Genomic DNA, 27,338 nt, shown 5'->3' on the forward strand with positions numbered 1-27,338 from the left:
AAGAGGGCAAATGAAAAATCCCATATTATAGAATTCTGTGAAGGCATGGTTGGGGTACACATCAGATTCTCCTATATACCCAGAGGTCTACTACAGGAAATGTTTTTCCAATGATGACACAGAAAATTACAGTCCTCAAATTATAACTGCTACATATATAAAACTTCCCAGGTTATGCAGAATTTAGCCTTGCAGTGTCATTCCTTTTTTCATAATCATTCTGTGTGATTGGGAAGTTCTATTTTGGGGGGTGTGAAAATAGAGGTTCAAAATGATTGAGGAACTCTATTTGTCACGATGTCTCCTACTACTATCTGCTTTAACATTGTTTCTGCCTGCCTTTCTCCTCTCTGTATTCCATTCATGATCTCTCCTGTCAGGTTCTGTGTTTTCCTTTGTCCCCTTTATTTGTCATTTTCAACTCGTTACTACATATACCTCCCTTGTTTAGCATCTTCTTTCATTCTTCTTCCATTTATTTATTTATTTATTTATTCATTCATTCATTCATTTATTCATTCATTCATTCATTCATTCTGTCCTGGGGCTTGAACTCCAACCCTGGGCACTGTCCTTGGGCTTTTTCAGGGCTAGTGCTCTACCATGTATGACACAGCATCATGCCCAGATTTTTCTGTGCATATGGTACTCAGGAATTGAACCCAGGACTTCATGAATGCTAGGTAAGTACTTTACCACTAGGATACACTCCCAGCCCTTAGCATGTTCTTTATCAACAGTATTCTGTTATTATAAGGGTGAGTTCTTTGAGACCTTTGCTTTACTCACCTCTGCATCGTATGTAGCTGATGTAAGAGTAGACACATGATATTAGGCATGATTTTAAGGCCTTGTAGTGAGTTGAAAATGGACTCTTTAAAATATCTTAGTTCCTCCTATTTTGTGTGGGGGGAGAGGAAGAAGTGTACTGGGTTTTGCATTCAGGGCTTCTTGCTTAATAGGCAGGCATTCTACTCCTGAGCCACATCTTAAGCTCTTTTTGTTGTACTGGCCATTTTGAGATAGGGTCTCCTTTCCCTCCTAGTTATGCTCTTGAACTGCAATCTAAATATGTTAGGCCTCTCATTGTAACTGAGATGAGGGGCATGTGCCACTGGGCAAAGCTTTTTCCATTGAGATAGTGTCTCATAAATTTCTCTTTCTAGCCTGGTTTAGAACCATGATTTTCCTGATTTCTGCACTGGACACATCTGAGGTGTAAGATATCCAACAGGTGCTTGCATTCTCAAGCTTGTTTACGAAGGAGTCTTACGTGTATGCCTAAGCCGACCTCAAACTGTGATCCTCCAAATTTCAGCCTCCCAGATAGCCAGTACCATAGGCTTGAGACCATCAAATGTCTTATTTACTCATTATTATTATTATGGATAAATTACATCTGCATATACTAAGCTTAGGAGGACAACCTTTTATTCCTTGGCCACATTACAAGAAATTTGCATCTGGAAAATAATTGCATGTGGGAATTAATTCAACCTTTGGTCTTTCACAATGGCAATGCTTGCTCTTACTTTTCTATTCTAATGCTTTTGAGTTTTGCTACTCCTATATCTCTCTGTACCAGCTCTCTGCACAACTCTATGCTTCATAGCAGATACTCAATAAACATTTAATAAATACAAATATATGAACAGCTTTCCTGTGGGAAATGTCCTGCTTCGTATGTGTGAGCATAGAAATGGGGACAAGTGTCCTAGATCTATGTTGAGACAGCTTTTATTTGTGCTACCACTCAGGCAAAAGTAAGTCAATTAATCTCTCTGTCTCCATTTCCTGGCATGTAATGTGGGAATGGGCACGAAAGTCGGGGAGGGTGTTGTGAGATTAATTAGTTAAAATGTATACCCTGCTATATAAATGCTAATTGCTGTCAGGAGCGTGGGCTGGATTTTCCAGTGACTTGGCTTTGCAAGGCTGAGCACAATTCCATGTGTCCTCTGTGCCTTCAAGGTTCAGCCTTAAGAAACCCTTTGGCTGAGAGAAATGATGACTCTGTGCTTCCTTGATGTTAGGGACCAATTTAGAAAGGACTTCTACCAAAGAGTCAACTGGATATGAATGGGCATTTTAAAATCAAAAAGTAATTCACTGTGCCAGTAATTTGCTATATTTCTTTTGCTGCTGTTAGAGACAAATCTATTTGCATAACAGCTTTTTGCTGTCTTTTCTGAGGCCAGCGCCTGCAGTGAATCATATAATTAATTTGGTATTACATGACATTCAGCCCGTTGCCATAGATTTTACTTTTATTTGTTCATTGAATAATTTAAAAAGCTCTCACAAAATACCCTTAGGTAGCTAGTTAAGAAACTTTAATTTCAAGTGGACAAATATCCTAAAATGCTCAGTAACAATAGTGCTGTTGGTGCTGTTTCTGATTACAAATTCATATGTTTTTAGTCCCTGCTGTACTAGAATCGTAGTCAAGCTATAAACACACTCATTTGACTTCTGATACTTAATGTAAAAGAGATATGTAGCAAGAATAAACATTCACTTTTCTTTAGAAACCTATTGTATTTAACTTAATTAGAAACATATTGAAGGATAAAGCATGGCAGCACTCAACCTGTAATCCTATTACTCAGGAATTTAAGACAGGAAGATCAAGAATTTGAGACCAACCTGGAATAAATAGCAAGTTCCAGGGCTATAGATGGGCTACAAAGTAAGACTGTATCTTTTTTTTTTGAGATTAAAACATTTTTATTCATTTTTGTTGGTCAATAAGTGTTCAAGAAGATAAATGCATCAAAACATTGACAGAAAAGGCTATCCAAAAATAGGTAACTTCTCTTGAACACAGTCCTCGCTCTATTCTTAAAAGACTGATTTGGAGAGGACTGATTTGGAGTGGGCCTCATGAACTTACTTAATGTACTTATCCAAGTATCTATATGATTAAAATTATAATTCAGCCTCTAGACGTGTACAAGTCAATATTTCTTGGACCTAGGCAGTTTGTTATGGGACTGGCATGTACAAAGAGATACAACCTCAAGGAGAGTTTTCCTTAGAAGCTCCTCATGTTCAAATTGGATCCTTTATAAACTAGAGGAATTTTTTTCCTATATCATATAAATATAAAAGGTAACTAAATACATATCTATATATACATATATATATATATATATCCTGAAGCATGATGGTCTTCATCTTCCCATGAAGTAAGTTTTTACTGCTGCTATCTTTATTGTAAGGTTGGAAAAGTAACTTCTGAGTATACAAATTCAAGAAGAGACCAAAGAAAAAAGTGGTTATTTTGAAGGAATGGCTTATACTGTACATAGAGACATCCAATTCCATTTCTCATGGATCTAACTTGGGATACAAAGATAATCATTTTCAATTTACAACAAAACAAAAAATTCTTTCAAGAAAATGGGAGTGCTACAATTTCTGAATTTGCCTTTACTCTCAGTATTTTAAGTTGCTCTAAATTATTAACAATAAAGTTATTTTGAGGTCACTAAAGGGTGAGCCACATTTTGCATTACACAACTTATTTTTAATAAGTTGGTACTTCCTAAAATCTATTAGTTTGGGAAAATTGAACTCTTGTTTCTTGGTTATACAAGTCTTAAACAAGGCATTATTAGACATTGTTCCTCAGATACATATTTCCACCATACTGATAATTCTCCATGTGTAAGACTGTATCTTTAAAACAAAGGAAAGCCAAATCAAATGAACAGAAACAAAGGAAACAAAGATAATTAGGACAATGGAATCAGTCCCCAAATCTTGGTGATCAGTGTGCACTTAAATTTCAGTATGTAATTTAAGAAGTTTAACCTATTTTGAAGTCTCCACTTGTGATTTACTTATTTATTCTATAAAGGAATATAATACCGTTACCAGTCACCGAAGTATTAGTTGCTAAACTCAAAGTCTTGGTTATTTTCTGCAGTTGGTGACTGGCGTTGTTTTTCCTTCATGTCACCATCGCTTGCAAGCCCCTGAGCAGCTGTGCTCCAAGCATTCTATTATCCTGGATACTGTTAAAAAGTATTTACGTCTTCAAGATCTCCATGTAAGGGGAAGAGGGAACATTCCAGGTATTCCTGTTGTACGGCCTTTCTAAGCCATAGTCATTAGACACAATGAAAACTGCATGTGTCCAATATCAATTACTAGAGCTATATAGCTTTCACATACGCTGAGGAAGAGAAAATAGGATAGATGAACCAATAACAAGTTTCTAACACTGTCTCCTTGTGACCAACAAAAAAACATTTTCTTGTTCTTCTGAAGTTGCTTGACTGACTTACCTCTTCCTGGTGGAAATGTTATGCTACCTCTTTCTTTTTATCCATTCCACTGTCTGATTATTATGCTGGAAAAAGACAAGTTTCTGTCTTCACCTGTGTTACTATTATTAATCATTGCTATGAACCATGGAAATTTAAGAGGTCAAATCACAGCACCCTGTAGTATACTGATGTCAGAAGTCCTCCATTAATAATGGCAACGTCAACCCCTGACAGAACTCTCCTTGCCTTTCCAGTTTACCAGTGTTCCTGTGAGAATGAATCATGACCTTACCACCATGATCTGTGGCCCAAGTTGTGTGGATATGAACTTAGATATATTACTAGTGGGGATGGTGAAGAATGGCAATTTTAATTTAAGAGTTTTCCTCTATAATCATCCAATTTTGCAAAGATAGGACAGACTTTTGAGGAAGATGCTTCTGAGAACAGCATTGAGAATATCTTTCTAAAACACAGAAGGCAGAGATGTCTATGACATCTAGTTTCATCCAATCAACAAACATAATATGGTGAAGTTCAGCTTCCATCTGCTGTCCACCTGCCTGTCTGTCTCTTTCTAAAAAGAAAAAAAAAAAAAAAACTATGTGCTTTCCAAGTCAAAAAACCTGAAGTGAGCATCACACCAATTCATTGGTATAAAGGGAACATCATACCAATACTTATCAGCAAAATCATCAGAATTGCTAAATAAGATAAAATATTCTTCCTGAAAGAAAGGATGTCTGACTGGAATGGCTTAACACAGAAAGGCTGGCAGTGCTAATTTTATTACATTCCCTCCCCCCTCCCTCCTCCCTCCTTTCCTTCTTCCTTCCTTCCTTCCTTTCTTCCTTCCTGGACTAGTCTGTCTTTGATTTCCTTTTTTCCAAATATTTTTATTGTAATTAATATAAGGGTTACATTATATTCACCAGATAGAAGGTGCATTACTTCACAAACATTGATACCCTTTCTCATGTCTTGATGCCCATTTCCCTCCCCCAACCCCCACCCCTTATCTTGTTTTCCCCACTTCCCTATCTAATTTCAAATAACCAAATAAGCATATATACAGTATATCAGATAACAGGTAAAATACTATAACAATATGAGATAACCAAGGGACAGCGAAAGAGATGAGAGACAACATAGTAAATTAAGGACAACAATCATTAATTATATGGTTTTTGTTTCCGTATCCTGGAGGTCCTTTCATTTAGTGTCATACTATATGGCCTTATGTATCTAGGTTTTGCTCTATTGTAAATCTGTGCTAGGAGAGACCAAGGTTTCTACTGATTATGACAAATGAGGGAAACCATTGAGCCTATGTTCCTTTGAGTCTGGCTTACTTCACTTAATATGATTTTTTCCAAGTCTTTCCATTTCCTTACACATGGGCAATGTTGTTCTTTCTGACAGCAGCATAGAATTCCATTGTGTATAAATACCACATCTTGTTGATCCACTCATCAACTGAGGGGCATCTGGGTTGGTTCCATATCTTTGTTATGGTAAATAGTGCTGCAATGAACATCCTTGTGCTAGTGGATTTAGTTTGTCCCTGTTTCTGGATGGTTGGGTAAATGCCAAGTAATGCTGGGTCATAGGGGAGCTCTATGTTTAGTCTTTTGAGAAACTGCCATACTGCTTTCCATAGTGGATGAATGAGTTTGCACTCCCACCAACAGTGTAGTAGTGATCCCTCCTGGCCACATCCCCACCAGCATGTGTGGTTATTAGATTTCTTGATCATGGCCATTCTAACTGGAGTGAGGTGGAATCTGAGAGTTGTTTTTATTTCTATTTCCTTTTTTATGTGCTCTTCTCTTTAAGAAATTCTCAATTTTAACTTCCAAATTGTCTAGTAAGATGTTACCCTTTAAATTAGGTTTTTAATTTTAATTAGCTCTTTGCTTTTGAATATTCCTTCATTATTGCAACCTGTTCCTGCTTCATGAACATAATGAATTGTGAGTTTTTTTTAACTCTGAAGATGGTAATTATAGTGAATTTTATTTATTTGTTTGTTTGTTTGTCGGTCATGGAGTTTGAAATCAGATTCTGGGCACTGTCCTTGAACTCTTCTGCTCAAGGATAGCACTCTTCCACTTTGATCCATAAGTGCCACTCCCCATTTTCCAGGAGTAATTGGAAATAAGAGTCTCCCAAACTTTCCTGCTTGGATTTGCATGAAACCAAGATCCTCAGATCTCAGCGTCCTCAGGAACTAGGAGTACAGGCATGAGCCACCAGAACTAAAAGCTAATAGTGAAATTTTCAAAATATGTTCTTTCCCTTAAAAAAAAATCTCAATTTTTAAAAAAATTTTACTTCACTGGACACTACATTTTCTGGTAGGCAATTTTTTCATGTGTCTTCTTTTAGTGTTATATGTTTATATTCAAGAAGCAATTGAGAAGCTGGTTGAAAATTCTAAATATGATTATGGAGCCTGTTGTTCTTTTCTTTTGGATGATGTCACTGAATGAAGTATTTAAAGAGCTTCTTTCTGCTTAAGCTGGTCAGATTCCCCACAGAGGATCCTTTCATTTTCATGCATAGAGGGAAAAGATCTGGCCTCCATATTCAGTTTTTAGCTACATGACTGCATTTTCCTACTTAGAATCTGCTATTACTATTGGTAACAAGCAATTCCCATTTATCACTTAAGCACAGAGCTCTACTTTGGTATTTTAGGGGAGTAGAGCTAAGAGTTTCTCAATGTCTGTCCTTTTAAATTAGCTAAGGTAGAGGGAAAAAAAGCAACTTAGGAAAATACAGTCTAGATGATAAAATACCCAGCAAAGGTGACATTTATAGCCTAATAGCTAAGGAATGTCACATGATCCCTCCTTACTTCAGAGGTACAGAAAAGTATAGTCTTATACTTAGGTAAAGGCAAGAAATATAATGTGAACAGCAGCAAAAAGTCCTTGCTTTGATGCTAATAGCTCTGGGTATTTTCTGCATTCTGAATTGCCCTCCTACCCTGCCACAGATTTTCCCTTTTTAGTTCAGTATTGTTGTTTTCTAAGTCTGATAAACTAGCTACCACATGTCCGTAAGGATGGCACCAGTACTATCTTTCGTGTTCTATTACGTGTGGTTATGTCTTAAAAAACTTATTTCTGTTTTGTTTTTAGTGGAGCATTAAAAAGGAATGGGATCATTTGCATATATTAAGTCCGACATGTTTATCGATACAACTATGCTTATAATCTCTAAACTGGGTGAAATAAGTCTGTGGTATTAATGAAAATAGAGTTAATACATGTGATTAGATACATATTTTATTTGAACATTTGTACAAATATGCTTTGATGTAAACAGCCTTTTGCTCTATCTAATTCTATCTGTATTTTTGATTTGAATTCACATGTGAGGAGAGCAAGGATCAGGCATTTGTTGAGTCTTCAAAAAAACACTGTTTAATTTTCCAGAGATTTACTACTTAGATGTCAAATCTTTTTTTCAACTCAGAAAGATTCAAATTCATTGCCTTTTATCAAAAGTGATCTAACAGTTTACTTGTTTGTTTTATACATAACTGAGTGCTACAAACTCTTGCTTATCCATCACAAACTTCACAGAGGGAATTAATTTTATTTGTTGTGCATGTTTTTTTCTTACTCATTCATCTCTAGGTTGCTTGGTATGGTTGCTGTAGGCTGGGCTTGTTCTTGTATCTGTGGCCAATTGTAGAGACCTGGAGGTCAAGCTGCAGCAGTCCTCAGGTCTACTTTCTGTGTTCTCATTCTTATTGGTTGGCTTTCCTGGGCTTGTTTTCACCTACCTTACCAGGGTTCCAAGAGAAAGCAAAACCTTTCAAGTCCTAGTTATTGCCGCACAGTACTTTCATTGCCTTATTGGGGCCAATATAAGTCACATCACAAAGGCAACCTAGATGAAGGAAAGGAAAGACATTCTGCTGAAATAGAAGACTCCCTGTGGTTTCAGCTACAGAGTGGTCAAGATACAGGGAATAATAATAATGGAGTTTGTGTGTGTGTGTGTGTGTCTGTGTGTCTGTGTGTGTCTGTGTGTGTTTATGTGTGTGTCTATGTGTTTACATGATTTCTAGAATTATCAAATGATTAATGAAGTATTTCTAATACTAAAACGTATCAACTTGGAATATTACTGTAAAAAGTTAATGAAGTGAATCGCATTTTATTCCTGGATATAATAAATTTCCCAAATATATACATAAAATGATCAATTTTCCACCAATATCGAACATCTCTCATTCATGAACTAGCTAGTTCATCCAGATTCCCAAAATAACAAATTAAAATTTATATATATATATATATATATATATATATATAAACTACTTATAAAAGTGAAAACATGGGGCCGGGAGTTTGGCCTAGTGGTTAAAGTGCTTGCCTAGCATGCATGAAGACCTGGGTTCGATTCCTCGGTACCACATACATAGAAAAAAGCCGGAAGTGGTGCTGAGGCTCAAGTGGTAGAGCTCTAGCCTTGAGAAAGTCCAAGGACAGTGCTCAGGCCCTGAGCTCAAGCCCAGGACTGGCAAAATAAAATAAAATAAAATAAAAGTGAAAACATTTATTATGTGGTCCTAATAAGACTCATCCATGTGGCTTGTTTGTTGACATGGGGCATCGCTGATACTATTTTGCCCAGGAGATATAAAACCACTGGCCTCCCAATCTCTCCTTCTGCAGTGGCTGGAATTACAAGAAGGTACCCCTACAGTAGGCTAGTTTTCCTGAGTTCAGATATATGTCTTGCGATCCTCTCTCTCTCTCTCTCTCTCTCTCTCTCTCCTCTCTCTCTCTCTCTCTCTCTCTCTCTCTCTCTCTCTCTCTCTCTCTCTCTCTCTCTCTCTCTGCTTAATATGTATATATATAATGGTATATAATATATCTTTTATTTATGTATTATATGTATTATCACATACATACATATGGCTAACTGCCATTGAGACAGTAAAGATAAATACATTGAATTTTAAAGATTTTTTACAAAAGAGAATACAAAAAAAAACATTGATCTTGGGGTGGGGATATTTTAACACAATATAATACTAACATAATTTTATGTTCCTTTTGCTTTTCTCTGTTCGTTTACTCCAGAACGCTGTGATGACTGGGGACTAGACACCATGAGGCAAATCCAAGTATTTGACGATGAGCCCGCCCGCATTAAGTGCCCCCTCTTTGAACACTTCTTGAAATTTAACTACAGCACTGCACACTCTGCTGGCCTTACTTTGATCTGGTACTGGACTAGGCAAGATCGAGATTTGGAGGAACCTATTAACTTCCGCCTCCCTGAGAACCGCATCAGTAAGGAGAAAGATGTGCTCTGGTTCCGGCCCACACTTCTCAATGACACCGGCAACTATACCTGTATGCTAAGGTAGCTTGTCTCTCCATGAGGACTGGTTTTCCACTTTGGTTCATAGACTTTTATGCAGGTAATGAATATGCCGTGAAGCTGAGCAAGGAAAGGAATCATGTAGCTAAAATTATATCTCTCCTTCCTGGTTTAGTTGAGATGAGTCGGGGGAAGGAGGAGAATATGCCCTTGCGAGAATTGAACATGGGTGGTTTCTTTTCAGATCCTGACACAGATAGGTTTTTCTCAAGTTGGAGCTGAGTTCATTTTTCCTGTTCCGACAATATTGGGATAAGCTTACCTATGTGTCTTAACCCAAGGCATCCATTTGTCCAATAAATAAACAGGGAAGAGAGTAGAGTCTCTACATCTTTGTTATTCTTGGCATCTCTTGAAGTGGCTGGCCTCAGATTAACTGTTTGGGAGGCATCAATATTTTTAGGAGTTTGCTTCAAAATCTCTCTACCAAAATTATCCTTAAAAAATTATCCTTCTATGATGTCTAAGTTCCCCTGTACCTCACAAGTCTCCAGGGGGCCAACCTCTGTCTGGTTCAAGACTAATGACTCCTGGACCAGCCCTTCCCCATTCTTCGTTCTCTTTGAGATATTGCCTTCAGCGTTGACATCTTGAACCTTTTTGGCCTTCTAATGATGATTAGATTTTACCTGTGGCTTTCATCAACTTACCACTCTCTTTCCATTTCATCTTCACAGGCTCCTAAGGTGGGACACAGAAGCTTTTATGCAGATATCCATAACTCAACATTCAAATTCCTGACTGGGCCCTGACATAGAGTGTGAACCAGGGCGAGGACCATAGACAACTTTATATTTGACTATAAATTATGTGTTCTGATTAGAGCAGATGCAGGGCCCAGTGCTCCCAAAAGTGACAATAAAGTATTTCCTTTTTCTTGTTCCTACAAAAAAAAAAAAAAACAAGTGACACCAAAACCTTAGGAATCTAAGAATATATTCTAAGGCAGCCTAACATGATTATAACATAAAGTTTTCATATTGTTTAAAAATTTTAGGTGTTTTATTTCTTTCTTCTGTTCTTGGGGCTTGGACTTAGGGAACTTTTTTGCTTAAGGCTAGCTAGCTCCACCACTTAGATTGTTTCCAGTTTTGTGTGTGTGTGTGTGTGTGTGTGTGTGTGTGTGTGTGTGTGTGTGTGTGTGTGTGTGTGTATGTGTGTGTGTGTGTCTGTATGAAAGAGAGACAGAGAGAGACAGAATATGTGTATGGGTATGTGGTTAATTTAGATCTAAGTGTCTCATATACTTTCCTTCCAAGCTTGTTTCAAACTGCCATCTTCAAATATCATCCTTCTAATAGCTAAGATTTCAAACATTGAGCCACCAGCACTGGGATAAAAACTGGAGGGTTTTTTTTTTTCTTATGTTTTACTCATGATTGATCATTAGCTATCAGTCTTATTTTGCCTTCTAAATTTCTATCTGATTTTTTCTCTTTAACATAATTCCCTACTATTTAATAAGTATATTGATTTCCAAGAGCTGGGCAAATCTCATCTAAAAGACTTAAACAAAAGAAATACAATTTTCTAGATTTTTGGCCTCCAGAAGTAAGATCAGAGTCTGAAGAATAGGCTTCCCAGCTGCTGTTTCCTTGGCTTCTATCTGGTCATTTTCTTGTCACTTCTGCAAGGTTTTCCAGGTCTGTGTGTCTGTGTTCCAATTTCTTTCTCCATGGAGAAGTTGTATAACTCCTCATACCTTCATTACATCTTGAAAAGACTCAGACTTTCCTGTCCAAGCTGAATTAGAACTGTGCTCCTGAGATCTTTGTTTCTTGAATAACTAGGATTACAAGCATGAGACAGATACCAGAGTCAAGTTTATTTTGATAAATGTTTATGTTTGTTATAATTTGTTATATGTAGTTGTAGTTTGCATGAATGCCAACATAAATGTGTTTCTCCATTAACACAGAGAAAAGTGGTTGCTATGTCCTTAAAAGCCCCTTCTGATCCTTCATCATACACCCAGTTTTTTTGTGTTTTGTTTTTTGTTTTTTGTTTTTTGGGGAGTAGAATCTAGACTAATCGGTGGACTCCAGAGAACCAGGAATATTCATGTTCCCATTCTTAGGCCCTAATAGAACTTAGTACAAATTAAATCTGTTTACACTGGAATAAGCACTCAGTAGGTGTTTCTCTTTGATTTGAATAACATACCCCTGTTTTCTTTTTAATCTTCTCAGATTTTTCTGATTCCAATATTTTATAAATGAAAGGATACTGGAAGGACATTTTTAATGACACGCTGTACTTATTTCCTTTTTTCTATGTTTTGATCTTGTGGAGAAATGTTTTCAAGCAAAATATTTCTAGGCTAAGGCTTTAAAAATTATCCTGGAAACTTTTTTATTTTTCTTGCCAGTACTGGGAGGACTTATAGCCTCACACTCTCTCTTGACTATTTCTCTCAAGACTGATACTCGATCACCTGAATCATACCTCCATTTTTAGCTTCTTGCTGGTGATAAGAGTTTTTTTAATTTGGCTTCCATAGCTGCCTTTGAATTTCAGTCCTCAGCTCTCAGCCTCAAGTAGCAAGGGTTATACGTGCCAGCTACCACTGCCGAATTGTGGAAACACTTCTTTTTTCAAAGATGTGTTTAGCATGATCAGCTGTGCTTAAATATATCACCCTTTCCTTGGCCTTACCAGCACTATACTGTGTTAAGTAAAAACTTAAAATACACACACATTTAATTCCATATATAAATATAAATATTTAGTACAATAATAGTAGATTTTTGTGTGGTGGCCATCTTTTCCTCCTCCTCCTTCTTCTCCTCCTCCTTCCCTTTCCAGTCCTAGGGCTTGATCTCTGGGTATGGGCACTATTCTTGAGCTCTTTCAAGGCTAGTGCTCTGCCACTTGAGCTACAACACAACTTTTGGCTTGTTCTATGTATGTGGAACCAGGGACTCTAACCCAGGGCTTTGTGCAGCTAGGCAAGCACTGTACCACTAGGCCACATCCCTGCCCCTGTGTTTCTTCTTTATTCTTTGTTATAAGTTGGTATAGGGAATGCCTCAATAAGTCATTTAGATTTTACAGGGGAAATGCAGGTAAGAAGCCAATGTATATTCAACAAAATTAAGATGAGGGAGGGAAGGAGAAGATAGGGGAGGAATGGGCAAGATTCTTGAAAGGGTGATACTGATCGACATACATTCTATACATAACTTGTTAAGTGGTATCCCCTTTCTACAATGACTTAAAGATAATAATAAAGTAGTAAAGTTTAAAAAAAATGAAGTAACTATTTGAGTTCAATTTAAAGCAATTGCCTTGGTAAACTAGAATGCCGAGGATACTACCTGATCATCGTATATTTCTCTGTTCAGGAATACCACATATTGCAGCAAAGTTGCATTTCCCCTAGAAGTTGTTCAGAAGGACAGTTGTTACAAATCCCCGATGAAACTTCCAGTGCAACGGCTGTATCTAGAAGATGGTATTCAGAAGATCTCTTGTCCAGATATTGATGGATATTTTCCTCCCAGTGTCAAGCCAACCTTCACTTGGTATAAGGTAAGAAAATGAGAACATATTTCATTCTTTCTAACTATTAATTATTTGCTGAGTCAAATGTTAAACTGAGATTTTTTTTCTCCTCAGATTTTCTGTTTTCCTCTTTAGTAACTTCATACCAATCTTTCATCACTTCCTGATTTTTGTAGTGTTTTAAAAGAAAGAGGTATATGGGTTGCTTTGCCTCACCATTTCTTAAGCTACATCCCCTGGACTGCCAGAACAGACTTATTTCTGTCAACTTCCTCTGGACTATGTTTCGAGAAATGTTTTCCACTTTCCAGTCTGCACTGCTTAGTGAAGCAGACGCTGCTGATTCATCTAGTGAATCTCAACTCCTTCATTAGTCAGTACTGTAATTTATTATTTATGTGTGTTTCCTAGTTTGCTCTCATTTGTGGGCAACTTCCATCTTTGGCCTCTTCCACATCTGAGAGATTTGGAAAGTGTTTAACCAAAGTGAGGGAGGAGAAAGAGAGAGAGAATGTAAGATGGTGACATTTGTGACAGGAGCCCAGCTTCCGAAAGCCTTTAAGTCTCCATCAAAGCCACAGAGCTAGGGACACGTTCTCCATAAGAACAGTTTCCAATCAAGTGACATTAAGCCAGCAATAGTCTTAAGACCTACATGCAACTGGTACTTGATTGGAAAGGAGAAGAAGGAAATATTGTGATGAAACAAGGAGACCCCAAAAGAGTCAACGAGAACTTATTGGAAATTATGATAGACCAGTGTTAAGAGCACTAGATGAAATTGGGAAATGTACTTTGTGGGAAAGTGAGTGTCAAGGACGGTTAGTAAGAAGTCATGAAAGGTGGGAACAGGTGTGGCACTTTCCAAATCAAATATGTCAAGCCACACTGTGGAGAAACTGCTGAGAGTAAAAGACCCTAGGCTTGTGTGTCCAGCTACATGAATTCAATTCCCAGGACTGCAAGAAAGCAAGCAGACAACTTAAACTGGATCAGGAAAATATAGTGTGAGGAAAGATAAGGGACTAATAAAAACATAAGAAGTGAGACAAACTTAATAAAATTGTTCTTAAGACTAAGCCATCAAGGTTTTGAGGACTAATCTCAACTAAGTTAGAAAACTGTACCATATTTTATAGTCCAGACAAATATAGTTGCACATAAAACTGAGCTATTAGTGAATCGAGATATAAAATTCCATTTACAGAAAAAAATAGTCAAAGAAAAACAATATTAACACAACCCAGAAATGCATCTTTGGAGAAAAGAACTTCCCAAAGGATATATATTACCTATCTCAAAAGTGATCTAAAAAGCATTAAATACCATAAGTATAGGAATTAATACCTTAAATGAATGGAATTTGAAAGGTCTAGAAATTATTTAACTGATTGAAAATGTAAAAATGCAGAGAAAAATTTCTTTCAGAAATGTGGCAAAATGAAAAAGAGCAGAGAAGCAAATGTGAACACAGAGTATCGGATGAGCTAAAATAAATAGGAAGCAAAGACAAATTTAAGAATGTAAATATTGCATAAAATAATGAATAAAAAGAAGGCCTACATATAAAAAGAAGAAGGCTTGAGACATGAGTATTATCAGAGCTAAAGGGAATATTTCATAATAATAAAAAGGTTATTTTGTCAGGAAGATACATAAGTACTAAAAGTATAGGTGCCTTATACCAGTGCTTTAAAGTACCTGAAGCAAGCATTGGCAGAATTCAAAGGGAAAACAGATAATTTCATGAACAGTTAAATTTCTTAAATATCTTTATGTCTGAATGGTTAGAGAAGCATCTCAAGACAAAATTTTAAAAGTCTTTTAATGACCAAAGATAAACAGTTTGAACATAGTAACTATTTTATTTATTGTGGTTTCAATCCAAAGAAATAAAATTAAATTTATTAGTTTGTAATGCCATTTCATAAGTCTTTACAAAGTAATTTTTGGAGTGCTGTCAGGAAATCAATTTACTTATCTGGACAATTAGTAAAGAGAACTAAGTATTGTTTTTCCTAGAAGAATCATGATGTCGATTAGTGAAATAGTGCCAAGAAATACGTTTTTATAAATAAAAGTATTCCTATTAATAAATGGAGGAAGAATAGTAGATTTGAAATGTCTCTCTGAAAGCTCCCTTTGATTATTATATCTAAGCATTCTGCATCGATTACTGCTAACATCACAAATGATAAACCACCAGATATGTATCCTCTGATGAAAGAACACAGTGTTATCTATAACCTTGCCAAATGAATTAAAACAGAGTCTGCTCAAGCCTTTTTATAGTGCTGCTATCTGCCAGATATGAGAGAACATAAGACTATATTGAACTACACCGGTCATTGCAGTCAGCACATCCAGACTGAGAAACTGTACGGACCAGATGTGCTAAGTTTTCTGCCAGTAAATAAAGGAAAGGCATGGAAAGAGAATGTACAAGTGAAAAGAAGCAACGACATTTTGAAAGTGAATAAAAGTGTTCATCGAAGGCTGTGCACAAACATGACACAATTATAAATGGAAATGAAATGATTTTACTCCCGAGGTGTAGACAATTTCTTCTTGGGGTTTGATTGAGGAGGAGGTACTATTGACACAGGATATGTGGAAAGCTTCTAAACTGGTCCACAAGGCCTCTTTGTAGACTGTACTGAGACTAATAATTATGTTTGCTTTGACATAATTTCATTAACTCAAACATACATGTTGACGGCTTTTGTAAATGTTTTATTTTATAATGAAGTGACTAAAAGTAGGAAAGAGTATGAGTTAAGTGTGTATGTACATATACATATGCAATTGCACCATAAACCTGTTTCATTCAAATAAACAGTAAAATTATGAGAGAACCTCATGGAACTCAACCTGTGGAGGAACACCCATGCATTGTGACTTATAAACATTATATTAGCACTGTACTCGGGGGTGCAGAGGCTGTGTTACAATTTATAGATAGCATAGATATATTTGCTAAAGTAATATATTGGTTCAAGGTGCCAGAGGCTTATGCCTGAACTTGGGTAGAATAGCCAATAGCTTAGGTAGAATAGCCCCTGTGAAACCCTTATCTTCAGTTAACCATTCAACAACCCAAAAAGAGCTGGAGCTGTGGCTCAAAATATAGATCATTAGCATTGAGGAAAAGAACAGCACTGAAGCCCTGAGTTCAAGCCCCATGATCAGCAGATTAAAAAAAAAGAAAACAAAAGAAATTTTATGGTATCTATGAAAATAGTCTTAAGATCCAATGATTAAAGATAGAAGCAAGACTGAACTAATATTCTGAGAGCTGGTAAGAGTCTGTTTTATCTTACACCCAATATTTAAATTTTCCACAGCAAATGTACTAAAACATAATTAAGATCCTATTAAACGTCTAGATATCTTCCAATTAAAATATGTTTTATTCATCTTGAAAGCAAGGTCATAATACACTTAATTTTACTATTTTTCAATCATACGCCTATTTACATCTGTCTTCTACTTTCCATTTTATTCATTCATTTCCTCTACTGAAAATATTCTTTTCTTCCTTTAGCACAGAACGAATTCTTCACCCTTCATGAATTGTTCCTTGTTTACTCCAGCCAGACATCATTTTTTCCCCCAGATACTTTCATGGCCATTTATCTATGCTGGTTTTAGTGACATTTTCCGCCGTAGTTTTTGTAGTCATTCATTCATGGATGTTCTGAACACATTAGCTGAAGATCAGTTCAGTTAATATGCTGTGGGTGATGGGAACATTACAAGGAAGAAAATCTTTGCCCCGTCCTGCCAACATCACAAAAGGAATATACAATTTAACACAGACAGGTTTATAAGGAGAAATCCTAATTTTATCATAAAATAGAACTTCATGATAGAGAGGAATTGCTGCTAGGTTTAGTGAGAGGAATATTATGCCATCTATGAGCCTATTGTGTGAGGACCAAATATGCCATATCCGCTGATTTCCCCTGTCTTTTCTTTCTCATGATTGAATGAGTGCCAGTACTATTAACCAAGCCACAAAATGATGGAGGAGAAGCTGAGGAAGAAGCAATGCATTTAGTGAATGTCATATGACAGTAGAAGAGTCTGTGGGATACCTAGGTGGCAGGTAGCAGGAACTAGTAATCGATACATACCATATGGGTTTGAAACATAAGACAAAAAAACTAAAAGCTGGGGAGAGAAAATTCTGTGTTATCTATGTGGTAGTTGGAGCTGTTAAGGAGACTGAAGTAAGAAGGCAGGTCACCTGAGGTCAGGTGATAGGAAGCATAAAACACAGGGAAGAGCCTGAGGAAAAAAATTGTTTCTGCTATAAAGTCACTACTGAAGCAGAATACCGCTTGGTGTTTGAAACCAATCCAGGCAGCCCCAAGACTTATCTCTTTAAAGAGAAAACATCCAGAAGTGGAAGTGTACTTAAGCATCAGATCACCATCCTTGAGGGAAAAATACTGAAGGTCAACACCAAATCCCCAGTACCAGAACACTCACCAAAAGTGTTATAACCAGTTTTAGTTCATTTGATTTCCTTTTCTTGCAAGTTGATGGTGAATTAAAAGAAGGAAGCAGATATGGTACAAATATATCTTACATAGTAAGAGTACAAAACAGCAGTCTAGTTGTTTTATATGCTAATGGATACAACACTCCTCACAGCCCTGTCAAGTCCATGTCACTGTTCTTAATAGATTAGGAACAGAGGCTACAAAAACAAACACTTAGAGCTACTAAGGTATATAACTGTAAAGCTACATATCCCTTTTGTTTTCTCAATACCTTTATGTAGTAGGTTCTTTCATTGTCTTCACTTCTGACTTCAGAAAGATGTTGGCTTTTTCGTCACTTCGACAAAAACCTGAGGTGTCAACTGAAAGAGGGAAAGACTTTATTTTGGTTCACATTTCAGAGCTTTCAGTGCATGGTCATGGACTCCTTTGGTTGGAGGCTTGTGAAAGGCAGAATCATCATATTGGGAGGACACCAGGGATGAGAGCTGCTCACCTCAAAGCAGCCAGGGAGCAAATACAGACAAGAAGGTCCCAGAGATAAGATACCCTTCCAATACATGTACGCAAGTTACCTACTTCTCCCTTGAATGGTCTTTTCCACTGTAAGTTCACTAATGAGTTAAGCCTTTGATGCAGTTAAAGGCCTTCATGAGTGCATAAACTAAAACTCTCATCAACTGATACCCATGCCTTTAATACATGAGCCCTAGGTACAGAGCAGCTGAGCAATTGTCCAAAGACCCTACAGGGCTAAGAGCTGAGATTCTACTCCTTTCTTTCTCTGTCTCTGTCTCTGTCTCTGTCTCTGTCTCTCTCTCTGTCTCTGTCTCTCTCTCTCTGTCTCTGTCTGTCTGTCTGTCTGTCTGTCTCTCTCTCTCTCTCTCTCTCTCTCTCTCTCTCTCTCTCTCTCTCTCTCTCTCTCTCTCTCTCTCTCTCTGTCTTTGCCTCTGTCTCTCTCTTCTATAATGTACTCAAAACAATCCTGCTGCACATGAAAGGGACTAGGATTTTAGTTTTGTATGGTTACAAATCTGGTACTCTTCCAGGACTGATATTGAAAAGATGATCCAGTGTGTACTTTTACGGGGGTAGGACAGTCTTTGAACAGTATTAGTTTATGTCCTGGATGGTGAGAACTAGGGAAAAAAATTGTGGATAGGAGAGGACAAATTGGGAAGACGTTGGGCAAAGTGACATTGACAGGAACAGAAAGCCACATGTTTTTGTTTCAGAACTTCAGAGAAAGGGAGAATCTTTTCTTCCTCATCTTCTCTTCCTCTCTCCTCCTGTCTTAACTCTGGATTTCAAACTTACAGTTCTCTGAATCAACAATTCTGTGGAGTAAATTGTTGCTCAGTAAATGTTCATTGCATAATCCAGCTTTTGAAACAGTCCTGGAAAGCAAGCTCTGGTTTCTGAGCAATTTACCGAATTTCAAGTAATCCATCTATCAAAACGTTCTATAACACGATGTGCATATAAATTGGGTACTACCCTTAGATTCGCATAGACACTTCCAAATATATATGAGTAAAGACAGGTTTGTGTGTTACAGGCTTCTTGTTACTGCTATAGTTATTTTCATTGTTCTTCTTCTTCTTCTTCTTCTTCTTCTTATTATTATTATTATTATTATTATTATTATTATTATATTGAGAGATCCAAGTTTTAAAAAATGGCAAGCTCTTCTAACTTTACTACAACAGAATTAATTATCTTCATTTTAATAGTTGAATATTTCTAATTTCCTTTTATAGAGGCATTGGTGGAGATAAAGGCATTTCCCCATTTCCTTGAGGATGAAAGGAACTTTTATTGAGTGCTTTAATGATTACATTTATGGCAACAACTGAATAAGTCAGAATACTTTGATAGAGTCATGTCATTCTGATTATCTGTTTGCAGATAACTGGTTGGCCTTATACCATGTGTGAGCATTAAAAATGGTAAATTACCTTTACTTTAATATTTAATGTAAATTACTCAAAATTTTCAATCCTTGTTTGTGAATCTCTCTAGAAGAACAGGAAAATTTTTCCTTTTCTTCTGACAAAGTGCCAGTTAAGAAAGAACATTTCCTTACATGAGCCAAATCAGACTTTCTTGTTTCTTGTTGAAAAGTTAGTCCAAGGCCTATGTAATAAACTCTCTTTTATAATGTTTGCTTCAATTTGGTTAGGCAATATTTTTTGTAAAATCTTTTGCTTTTTCCTATGCTCCTAAGGAATGATTTTTTTAAAAAATTGGCATAAAATTAGTTATATTTGAGGCTGGGAGTGTAGTCTAGTGGTAGAGTGCTTGCCTAGCATGCACTAAGACCTGGATTCAATTCCACAGTACCACCTACACAGTAAAAGTTGGAAGTGGTGCTGTGGCTCAAGTGGTAGAGCACTAGCCTTGAGAAAGCCCAAGGATAGTGTCCAGGCCCTGAGTTGAAGCCCCAACACTGGCAGAAAAATTTAGTTATATTTTCTTTGAGAGATATACATTCATAATTCTATATGTACATATACATACAACTTTGCATATGTTTTTCAGGAAATGTGAGATTCATTGCCAATTAAACTTAAAGCCAACGTTTAATTAATACTTGTGAAACCTTCAAACTAATTTAGCAGAAATATATCACTGGTCTGTTCTTTCCTAGAACTTAATTCATTTCTTATTTAAAAGAATATTTTATTGTCAGGGTGCTGTATAGACAGGTTACAGTTACATTCATCAGGTAAGGGGTACATTACTTCTTGAACATTGATACTCCTTCACAGGTTTTTCTCCCACTTTCCCCCCACAATTCATTTTTTTACTTGTGTTACTATAGTGATTTTCATTTATTTTTTCTTGGTACCAGGTAACAAAGATGCTTTCCCCCCCCCCTCTCTCTTCCATTTTTTTTCTTTCCTTGAAATTCCAAATACAACATCACATTTTTTTTTTTTTTACTGTCTGATATGTGTCTAGCTCCTAACAATGTCTGAGCCATTGAGGGCATTTTGTAAATATTTGTAAACACGAAAGTACATAGTCTGAGCACTGGAGGTGACTGGCTAATGGAACTCTTCTGAAATTTTATATATAGCATAAATTGTTTTATACCTGTATCATCTTTGATATAAAAACTCTAATCTTAAGTGTTCAGAACTGTGTCTTAATTGAAAATTTTGTATCCGAATCTGCAACTCCATGCTGAGTATTCCAGATATTCACTGTGATTTTATTACTCTCTGAATTCTCAACTCCACGAAATCAGTCTTTGCTTCTTTCTTTTATATTTCTGATCATGCAACACAGATGCATTGATCTCCACGTGTCAAATATGAGTGAAGTGGCCAAGAAAATAGATAAGTCCATCTGCTACTATTGACCAGACAGGAGATTTTTTGTTGTTGTTGTTTTGGTTTGGTTTGGTTTTTGGGTTTTGTTTTTTGGGGGCTTGGAAGAGGAGTACCACATGCAATAGAACATTATAATGAGCAATTTAATAATAACAAGAGGAAAATACTAAGGCAGTTGAGGTGAGATTTTGCCTATGCTTGGAAGTATTTCTCATTTTCCCCTTCTTCCCAATAGCTATAAATAGTTTATTTGTCTTTTTTTTTGTTGTTGTCGGTCGTGGGGCTTGAACTTTGGACCTGGAAACTATGCCTCAGCTCTTCAGCTCAAGGCTAGTACTTTACCACTTAGAAGCACAGAACCACTTCAGGTTTTCTGGTTATTAATTGGAAATAAGAGTCTCATGGACTTTCCTAGCACAGGATGGCTTTGAACTGTGATCATCAAGTCTGAGCCTCCTAAATAGCTAGGGTTACAGGCATGAGCCACCAGTTCCCTTGCGATTTACTTGCCTTTTAAGATCTAGCCCAAATCTTCCTTCTGTATTAGTTTTTCTAAGTGTTTGCTATTTGAACTTGTGATCATGATCCCCTAGATTGAATAGCTACCATTTAGCAACCAGATCTTTTCTGGTTTTGTGTGTTGCCACTAATCCTATATGAGGTAAGCTTATCAATGGAAACACTTGTCCTTAAATCAACAGGATAGAATCTGCCCACAACCTTTACCTCCTTATATGCTTCACTTCCTCAACCATCTCAATGTCTTTTCTTGTCATTTTTAGCTACAGTGCTGTGGTTGGTTGTTACGGAAGCCATTGCATGGTTGAAAAGTTGTTTTCTATTTAACTTCTCTTTTTTTCGATACAAAATGAGGAAATGATGGGTTCACTACAAGTATCGCAACTTCTAGCCAGACAAGTATTTGGTTCATTGTGGGAATTGGCTTACAGTGAAGTCATTTCTGATTGTCAGAAATGAGTTTATTATTCTGTGAAGGTCCAACATGTCCAACAGAAACAGTTCAGTATTCTTTGAGGTCATAGTCCACTTTTCTTCTGGATTCCAAACAAGTGATTTAGAAGTTACTTTAAGCTTTGATCTTCCAGGATTAGTTTTGTAGCTTTAAAAATATGTTTTATGAGTGGCCTGTACTTGTAATGGAACCTACTTAGAAGGCTGAGATCTGAAAACTTCAATTCAAAATCAGTCTGGACAGAAAAGTGCATGATACACTCTTTTCGATTTAGCCATGCAAAAGTTAGAATTACAACATGACACTCAAGTGATAATGTGACATCTTTGAGCAAATAAGTAAAGGACAGTGCCCAGGCCCTGAATTAAAGTCCTTGCCATTTGTGTGTGTGTGTGTGTGTGTGTGTGTGTATAAATGTGTATGTATATATGTATACTATATGTGTATATCTATGTAGCTATGTAAATATGTATATTTATATAGATACATATATTCATATGTACATATATACATGTACAATATGTATATGAATACACATACAAATTGGGTATCTCAGAGACATTTACTGAAAGGTCTAAAGACAGGTTGCTTACATGAAAAAGAGGGATTAAATCAAACATTAGAGATTAAATTAATATTCTTTTCCAATTTAACAATTCCAGTCAGTACATAAGCTACAGATATATACATATATATATATATATCCTTCCAATGTGAATCGCCATAGTTTATTCTTAAAATGCTAACAGCTCTGAAACAGCTATGAAAATTGCCTTACAGTGAACTCTTGAAAATTATATTAAGTTTAACAATACTATCTGATTTCTCATCTTGGTAAGTATGCTGAGAAACTGAGTTCCAACTCTGTCTGTGCTACCTAGGTAGAATATCTGCTATTGTCTGTCCCTTATTTCTTCTATCTGTAAAACCAAAGTATATTCACTCTGATCTGTCTACTTCACAAGGATTTAAGAACAACTAAGCTAACAAATGGGGGGTGGGGATACTTTTGAACTGTTTAAATAAAAGGTGCCACTAAATCAAATAGAATTCTGCAGATGTTGTAAGCTAGACTGAAACCAAATATGATATACATTTATTATATGAATATAGGCCTTGATGGTTTTATATGCTGTGATGACTCCAGGGTGTCAAAAACTATTGCTGTGACAAGTGTCCAGAAGCCTGCTTATACAAACAGCTTCACTGAACTGATAGCAGATCCTCTTGATAATGCTGTCCAGGAAACAAAATTTCAGTGCTGTTCTGCAGAGACATAGTTCCTGTGACAAAGAATTACCAATGTTCCTCTGAGGGTAACTATTGTATTTCAAAATCCATGCCCAAGGAAAAGAATTTAGAAAACTTGAAGTGTACAAGAATCTAAAATTAAATATGTGAAATATAAGAAATGGTACATGCCAGTGAGTAAAAAAACTCACAGAATGTGAGAGACCCTGTAGGCCTTAGCGATAACTGCATGCATAAACTGCTTTGTTAAATGGCAACTCTTTTAGACAACTCTAAAAATATCATAAAAGTAATAAAGAGAAATCAATCAAAAGTAAAATAAAATATAGTATGTATTGAATGAATCTGAGAGATCTGAAATGGAACTCTAATCATTTTTGTAAAAGAGAATTCATTTTTAACATTTAAACAGCAACTGAATTACTTGAAATTATATGGTAAAAACATAAAACTTCTTCAATCTTGCAGGGTGCTGGTGCCTCATACCTATAATCCTATTTACTTCGGAGGCTGAGATCTGAGGATTGCAGTTTGAAACCAGTCTGGACATTAAAGTCCACGAGACTTTTACCTCCAATTAACTAGCAATTAATTGATTGATTGATTAATTAACAAAGCAGAAAGTAGAACGGAAATGTGGCTCAGGGACAAGGCTCAGGACTTAAGTTCAAGCCTGGCCAAAAAAAAACCAACACAAATGTTTATATAATGTACATTTTTTTAAATTTTAGATTTATGAAGTGTAAATTTCAAACTATGAGGTCTAAATTTCACAATTGTGAAAAGAGACCAATGACACTAAATATTTGAAAATGACTCCTGTATCTAGTATACAGAGTGTCCCAAATCAGGTATCTAACTTGATAGAGGGCAGAGTGACTTGGTTGCACGACTAATATATTCGATATATAACAGTGGAAAAGTGAAAGAATAACTGTTTTCTAAAGCAAGGCTTTCAGTAGCTCAAGTGTTCCTTCTCATTATTTAAAGACTTGAACATAGGCTCAATGGTATCCCTCATTTTGATAATTAGCACATACCTAGCACTCTCTTAGCAGAGGATTACAATAGCACAAAACCTAGATACATAGGCCATATAGGATGAGACAAAATGAAAGCAACTCTAAGATATGGAAGCAAGAGTTTTATCTTGTGTGATTGTTGTTCTTAATGTACTTTGTTATTTCTCTTCTCTTTTTTTTTGGCTTTATGGTTAATCTCATGTTGTTACTGTATCTGACTTTGTTACCTGGTATATTGTATATATGTTTATTTGTTTATTTGAAATAGGGAAGGGAAGGGGGAAAAAGATGATTGGGAGGGGTTAGGGGCAGGGAAACAGGGACAAAAATATTAGAGGGAATATCAGTGTGTGAGAAGTAATGCACCTACTACCTGACGAATATGACTGTAACTTCTCTATACATTATCCCAACAATAAAAAAAATAAAATAAAAACTTGAACATAGCTTCACTGTCAACCTGAGACCTGTGGGAGTTGAATGCTGTATCCTGAGACAGGTAGCTTTCTCATTATCAGCTTGGAATTTCTTCTTTGTGTGTGTGTGTGTGTGTGTATGCAGAAAAATTAACAACATTTAGTTCATATACTGCTTAAAGAAACAGTGTCCAGATATTCAGCCAGCGCTGATTTGTGAAAAGGACAGCAGAGATATTTGAAAGCTCTGTGAGAGGTGAGGTATTGAGCATAAAGTATCTAAATGTCAAACACTTCCTTCTCCTCCTCCTCCTAGGACTGCTCTAAAATTGAGAATTTTCACAACGTGATGCCTGACGACATAAACTTGAGCTTTCACATCCCCTTTATTTCAAACAATGGAAATTATACGTGTGTAGTCACCTATCCAGAAAATGGACGCATCTTTCACCTTACCAGGACTGTGATTGTAAAGGTGGTAGGTAAGCAGGCTTCATCATTTGTATACTCATACCAAAAGGTTACAGTCTTGTTATAGAACATCACAGTTTCTTTTCTTCTTCTTTTTTTGCCAGTCCTGGGGCTTAAACTCAAGGCCTGAGCACTGTCCTTTGATTTTTCTCAAGGTTTTTTTCTATATATGTGGTAGGGAGGAATCGAACCCAGGTCTTTGTTCATGCTAGGCAAGCACTCTACCAGTAGGCCAAGCTCCCAGCCCCAAGCACATCATAGTTTCTTTCACACAAGCACCAACTGTATGAGAACTATAATGTACTCACTGCACTGTCCTCATGGCCCTTAGCTATTCCATGTTCAATAATCGACTGACTGATTTCAAATGTGAATGAATAAAAATGTTCATTAGGAAAGACCCATTGAATGATGTAAATCTTATTGTAAGAAAAGTGTGTTAGCCAGACATGATGGAACACACTACCTTTTATACCTGCTTTGGGGATCTGGGATAGGAAGATGGTGAGGTCAAAGGCAGCCAGGATTACATATCACATTTAGGCCAGCTCAAGCGACATTCGTAGTGGACACTATATCCATCCCCTGTTTTTCCAGTTCATATTCACATATTGAAGGTCCCTAGACATCCTACAATGCAGAAAGTTGTTTTTCATTCAGTCGGAGTATAAAATATTACACGTGGAAGAACATTTACCACCCTTGGATCCTCTTATGAGATGACCGTGGTACATTAAATTATCCATTCATTGATTTACCTGGTATTTATTTAATCAGTAGACATTGAAAATTGTGAGAAGTATTTAGTTAATAATCATAGCAAATGACTACAGACTAAAAATTGGAAGTATATATCACAACTTACTTTTGAATTAAAACAATTTGTCATCTCTAAAAAGGAATTACACGGGCTGGGGATTTAGCTCAGTAGAAGCTCACCGGCCCTGCAAGTGCAACGTACTGAGCTCTATCCTCAGCTCTGGGGGTTGGGGGGGGGAAATCAGGTACCAGATACTCACATCTATAATCTATAGTCATAGCTACTCAGGAGATGGAGATTTAAGGACTGAGGTTCAAAGCCAGCCATTGCAGGAAAGCTCATGAGATACTTATCTGGAAGTAGTGTTCAATTGCCAGAGCAACAAAGCCTAGGAGTAGAAAGGCCTTGAGTTCAAGCACCAGCAACACTCCCCAACATACACACACACACACACACACACACACACACACACACGACTTATATAGGAAAAAAAAACAGTAATAAAGACATAAATGTAATTAGCTATATTACAGTTACAGTACAGTATAGTAAGTCAGTTTCATATACACTTTGAAAGTCAAGAACTTTGATTAAACATTACCGTTAATCTCTGCTTGAAACATGGAAAAGCACAATATGTTTTGCTTGTTCCTTGGCAAAGGAAAAAAATCTTTTTTTTTTTCTTTGTACTTACAGCACTTGTGTTACCAAATGTGTCAAGTTTTCCACACCAAGTACCCCTCCAATTCTCCCCAAATACTATCTGTCTGTTGTACAACTTAATTCATTTGGTCATTAACCACAGACCCCACTAACTAATGGCTCAGTTCTACAAGGACCACCCAATCTTTCCTTCAAATTCTGTTTGTAAGCAAATGCCCAGTTATCCACGGCCCCGCCCCCTTTGCTTTAAAATTCCAGTGGCCCACCATTTCCTCCTCACTTACATGAGCTCATAAAATTCATTTACAACCGACGAGTTTTTTACAAGAAATCCAAGTGATCAGCAGGTAAAGGCCAGGCCTGGAAGGATTGTAGATGAAGGATCTTCTCTCCTCTAATGCATAGCATTAGAATACACAATTTACCTTCTGTCCTCACATCTGGATGATGTGTTTACCAACCCCACATCTCTTCACACCTCACTGCTCAGGATATTCATTGACATACAATCATATAGTGATTTATTGAAGCTTTTCTATCAGTGATTAATTCACCTCCCAGGAAGAGAAAGGGACATACTGGACATTCCAGACCTTCCATTATACCTTGGTCTTTCTGATTCAAATCAGGAAACCTTCACTCTGAAGTCTTTTAAGGAGCCACAGCAATATTCACCTTGTTAGCATGTAAAGACACATTTCTTAACTCTTCAGTTTTCTAGGATCAGAAACTGGGGACTTAGATACAAG

At 36.6% G+C, this 27,338-nt stretch overlaps 1 protein-coding gene and 1 long non-coding RNA gene across 5 annotated transcripts in view; one reads left to right on the forward strand and one right to left on the reverse strand.

Annotated features, from left to right (window-relative positions):
- Positions 1-27,338, forward strand: part of Il1rap (interleukin 1 receptor accessory protein) — a 135,129-nt gene that overhangs the window by 69,748 nt on the left and 38,043 nt on the right. For all 4 annotated transcript variants that reach the window (XR_016537421.1, XM_090343876.1, XM_090343889.1 and 1 more), the window contains exons 3-5: positions 9,380-9,665; positions 13,028-13,214; positions 25,012-25,177. Coding sequence is in view for 3 of the 4 variants with exons in the window: in XM_090343876.1 (XP_090200002.1) it covers positions 9,380-9,665; positions 13,028-13,214; positions 25,012-25,177 (639 nt within the window). In the remaining variant the exon portion in view is untranslated. The remainder of the gene's footprint in view (positions 1-9,379; positions 9,666-13,027; positions 13,215-25,011; positions 25,178-27,338) is intronic.
- LOC150069107 (uncharacterized) overlaps positions 1-27,338 on the reverse strand; it is a 75,158-nt gene that overhangs the window by 28,030 nt on the left and 19,790 nt on the right. The gene's annotated exons all lie outside the window — the stretch shown is intronic.

This window comes from Megascapheus bottae, chromosome 1, assembly GCF_031878675.1.
Source record: "Megascapheus bottae isolate mThoBot1 chromosome 1, mThoBot2.hap1, whole genome shotgun sequence".
Lineage (NCBI taxonomy): Eukaryota > Metazoa > Chordata > Mammalia > Rodentia > Geomyidae > Megascapheus > Megascapheus bottae.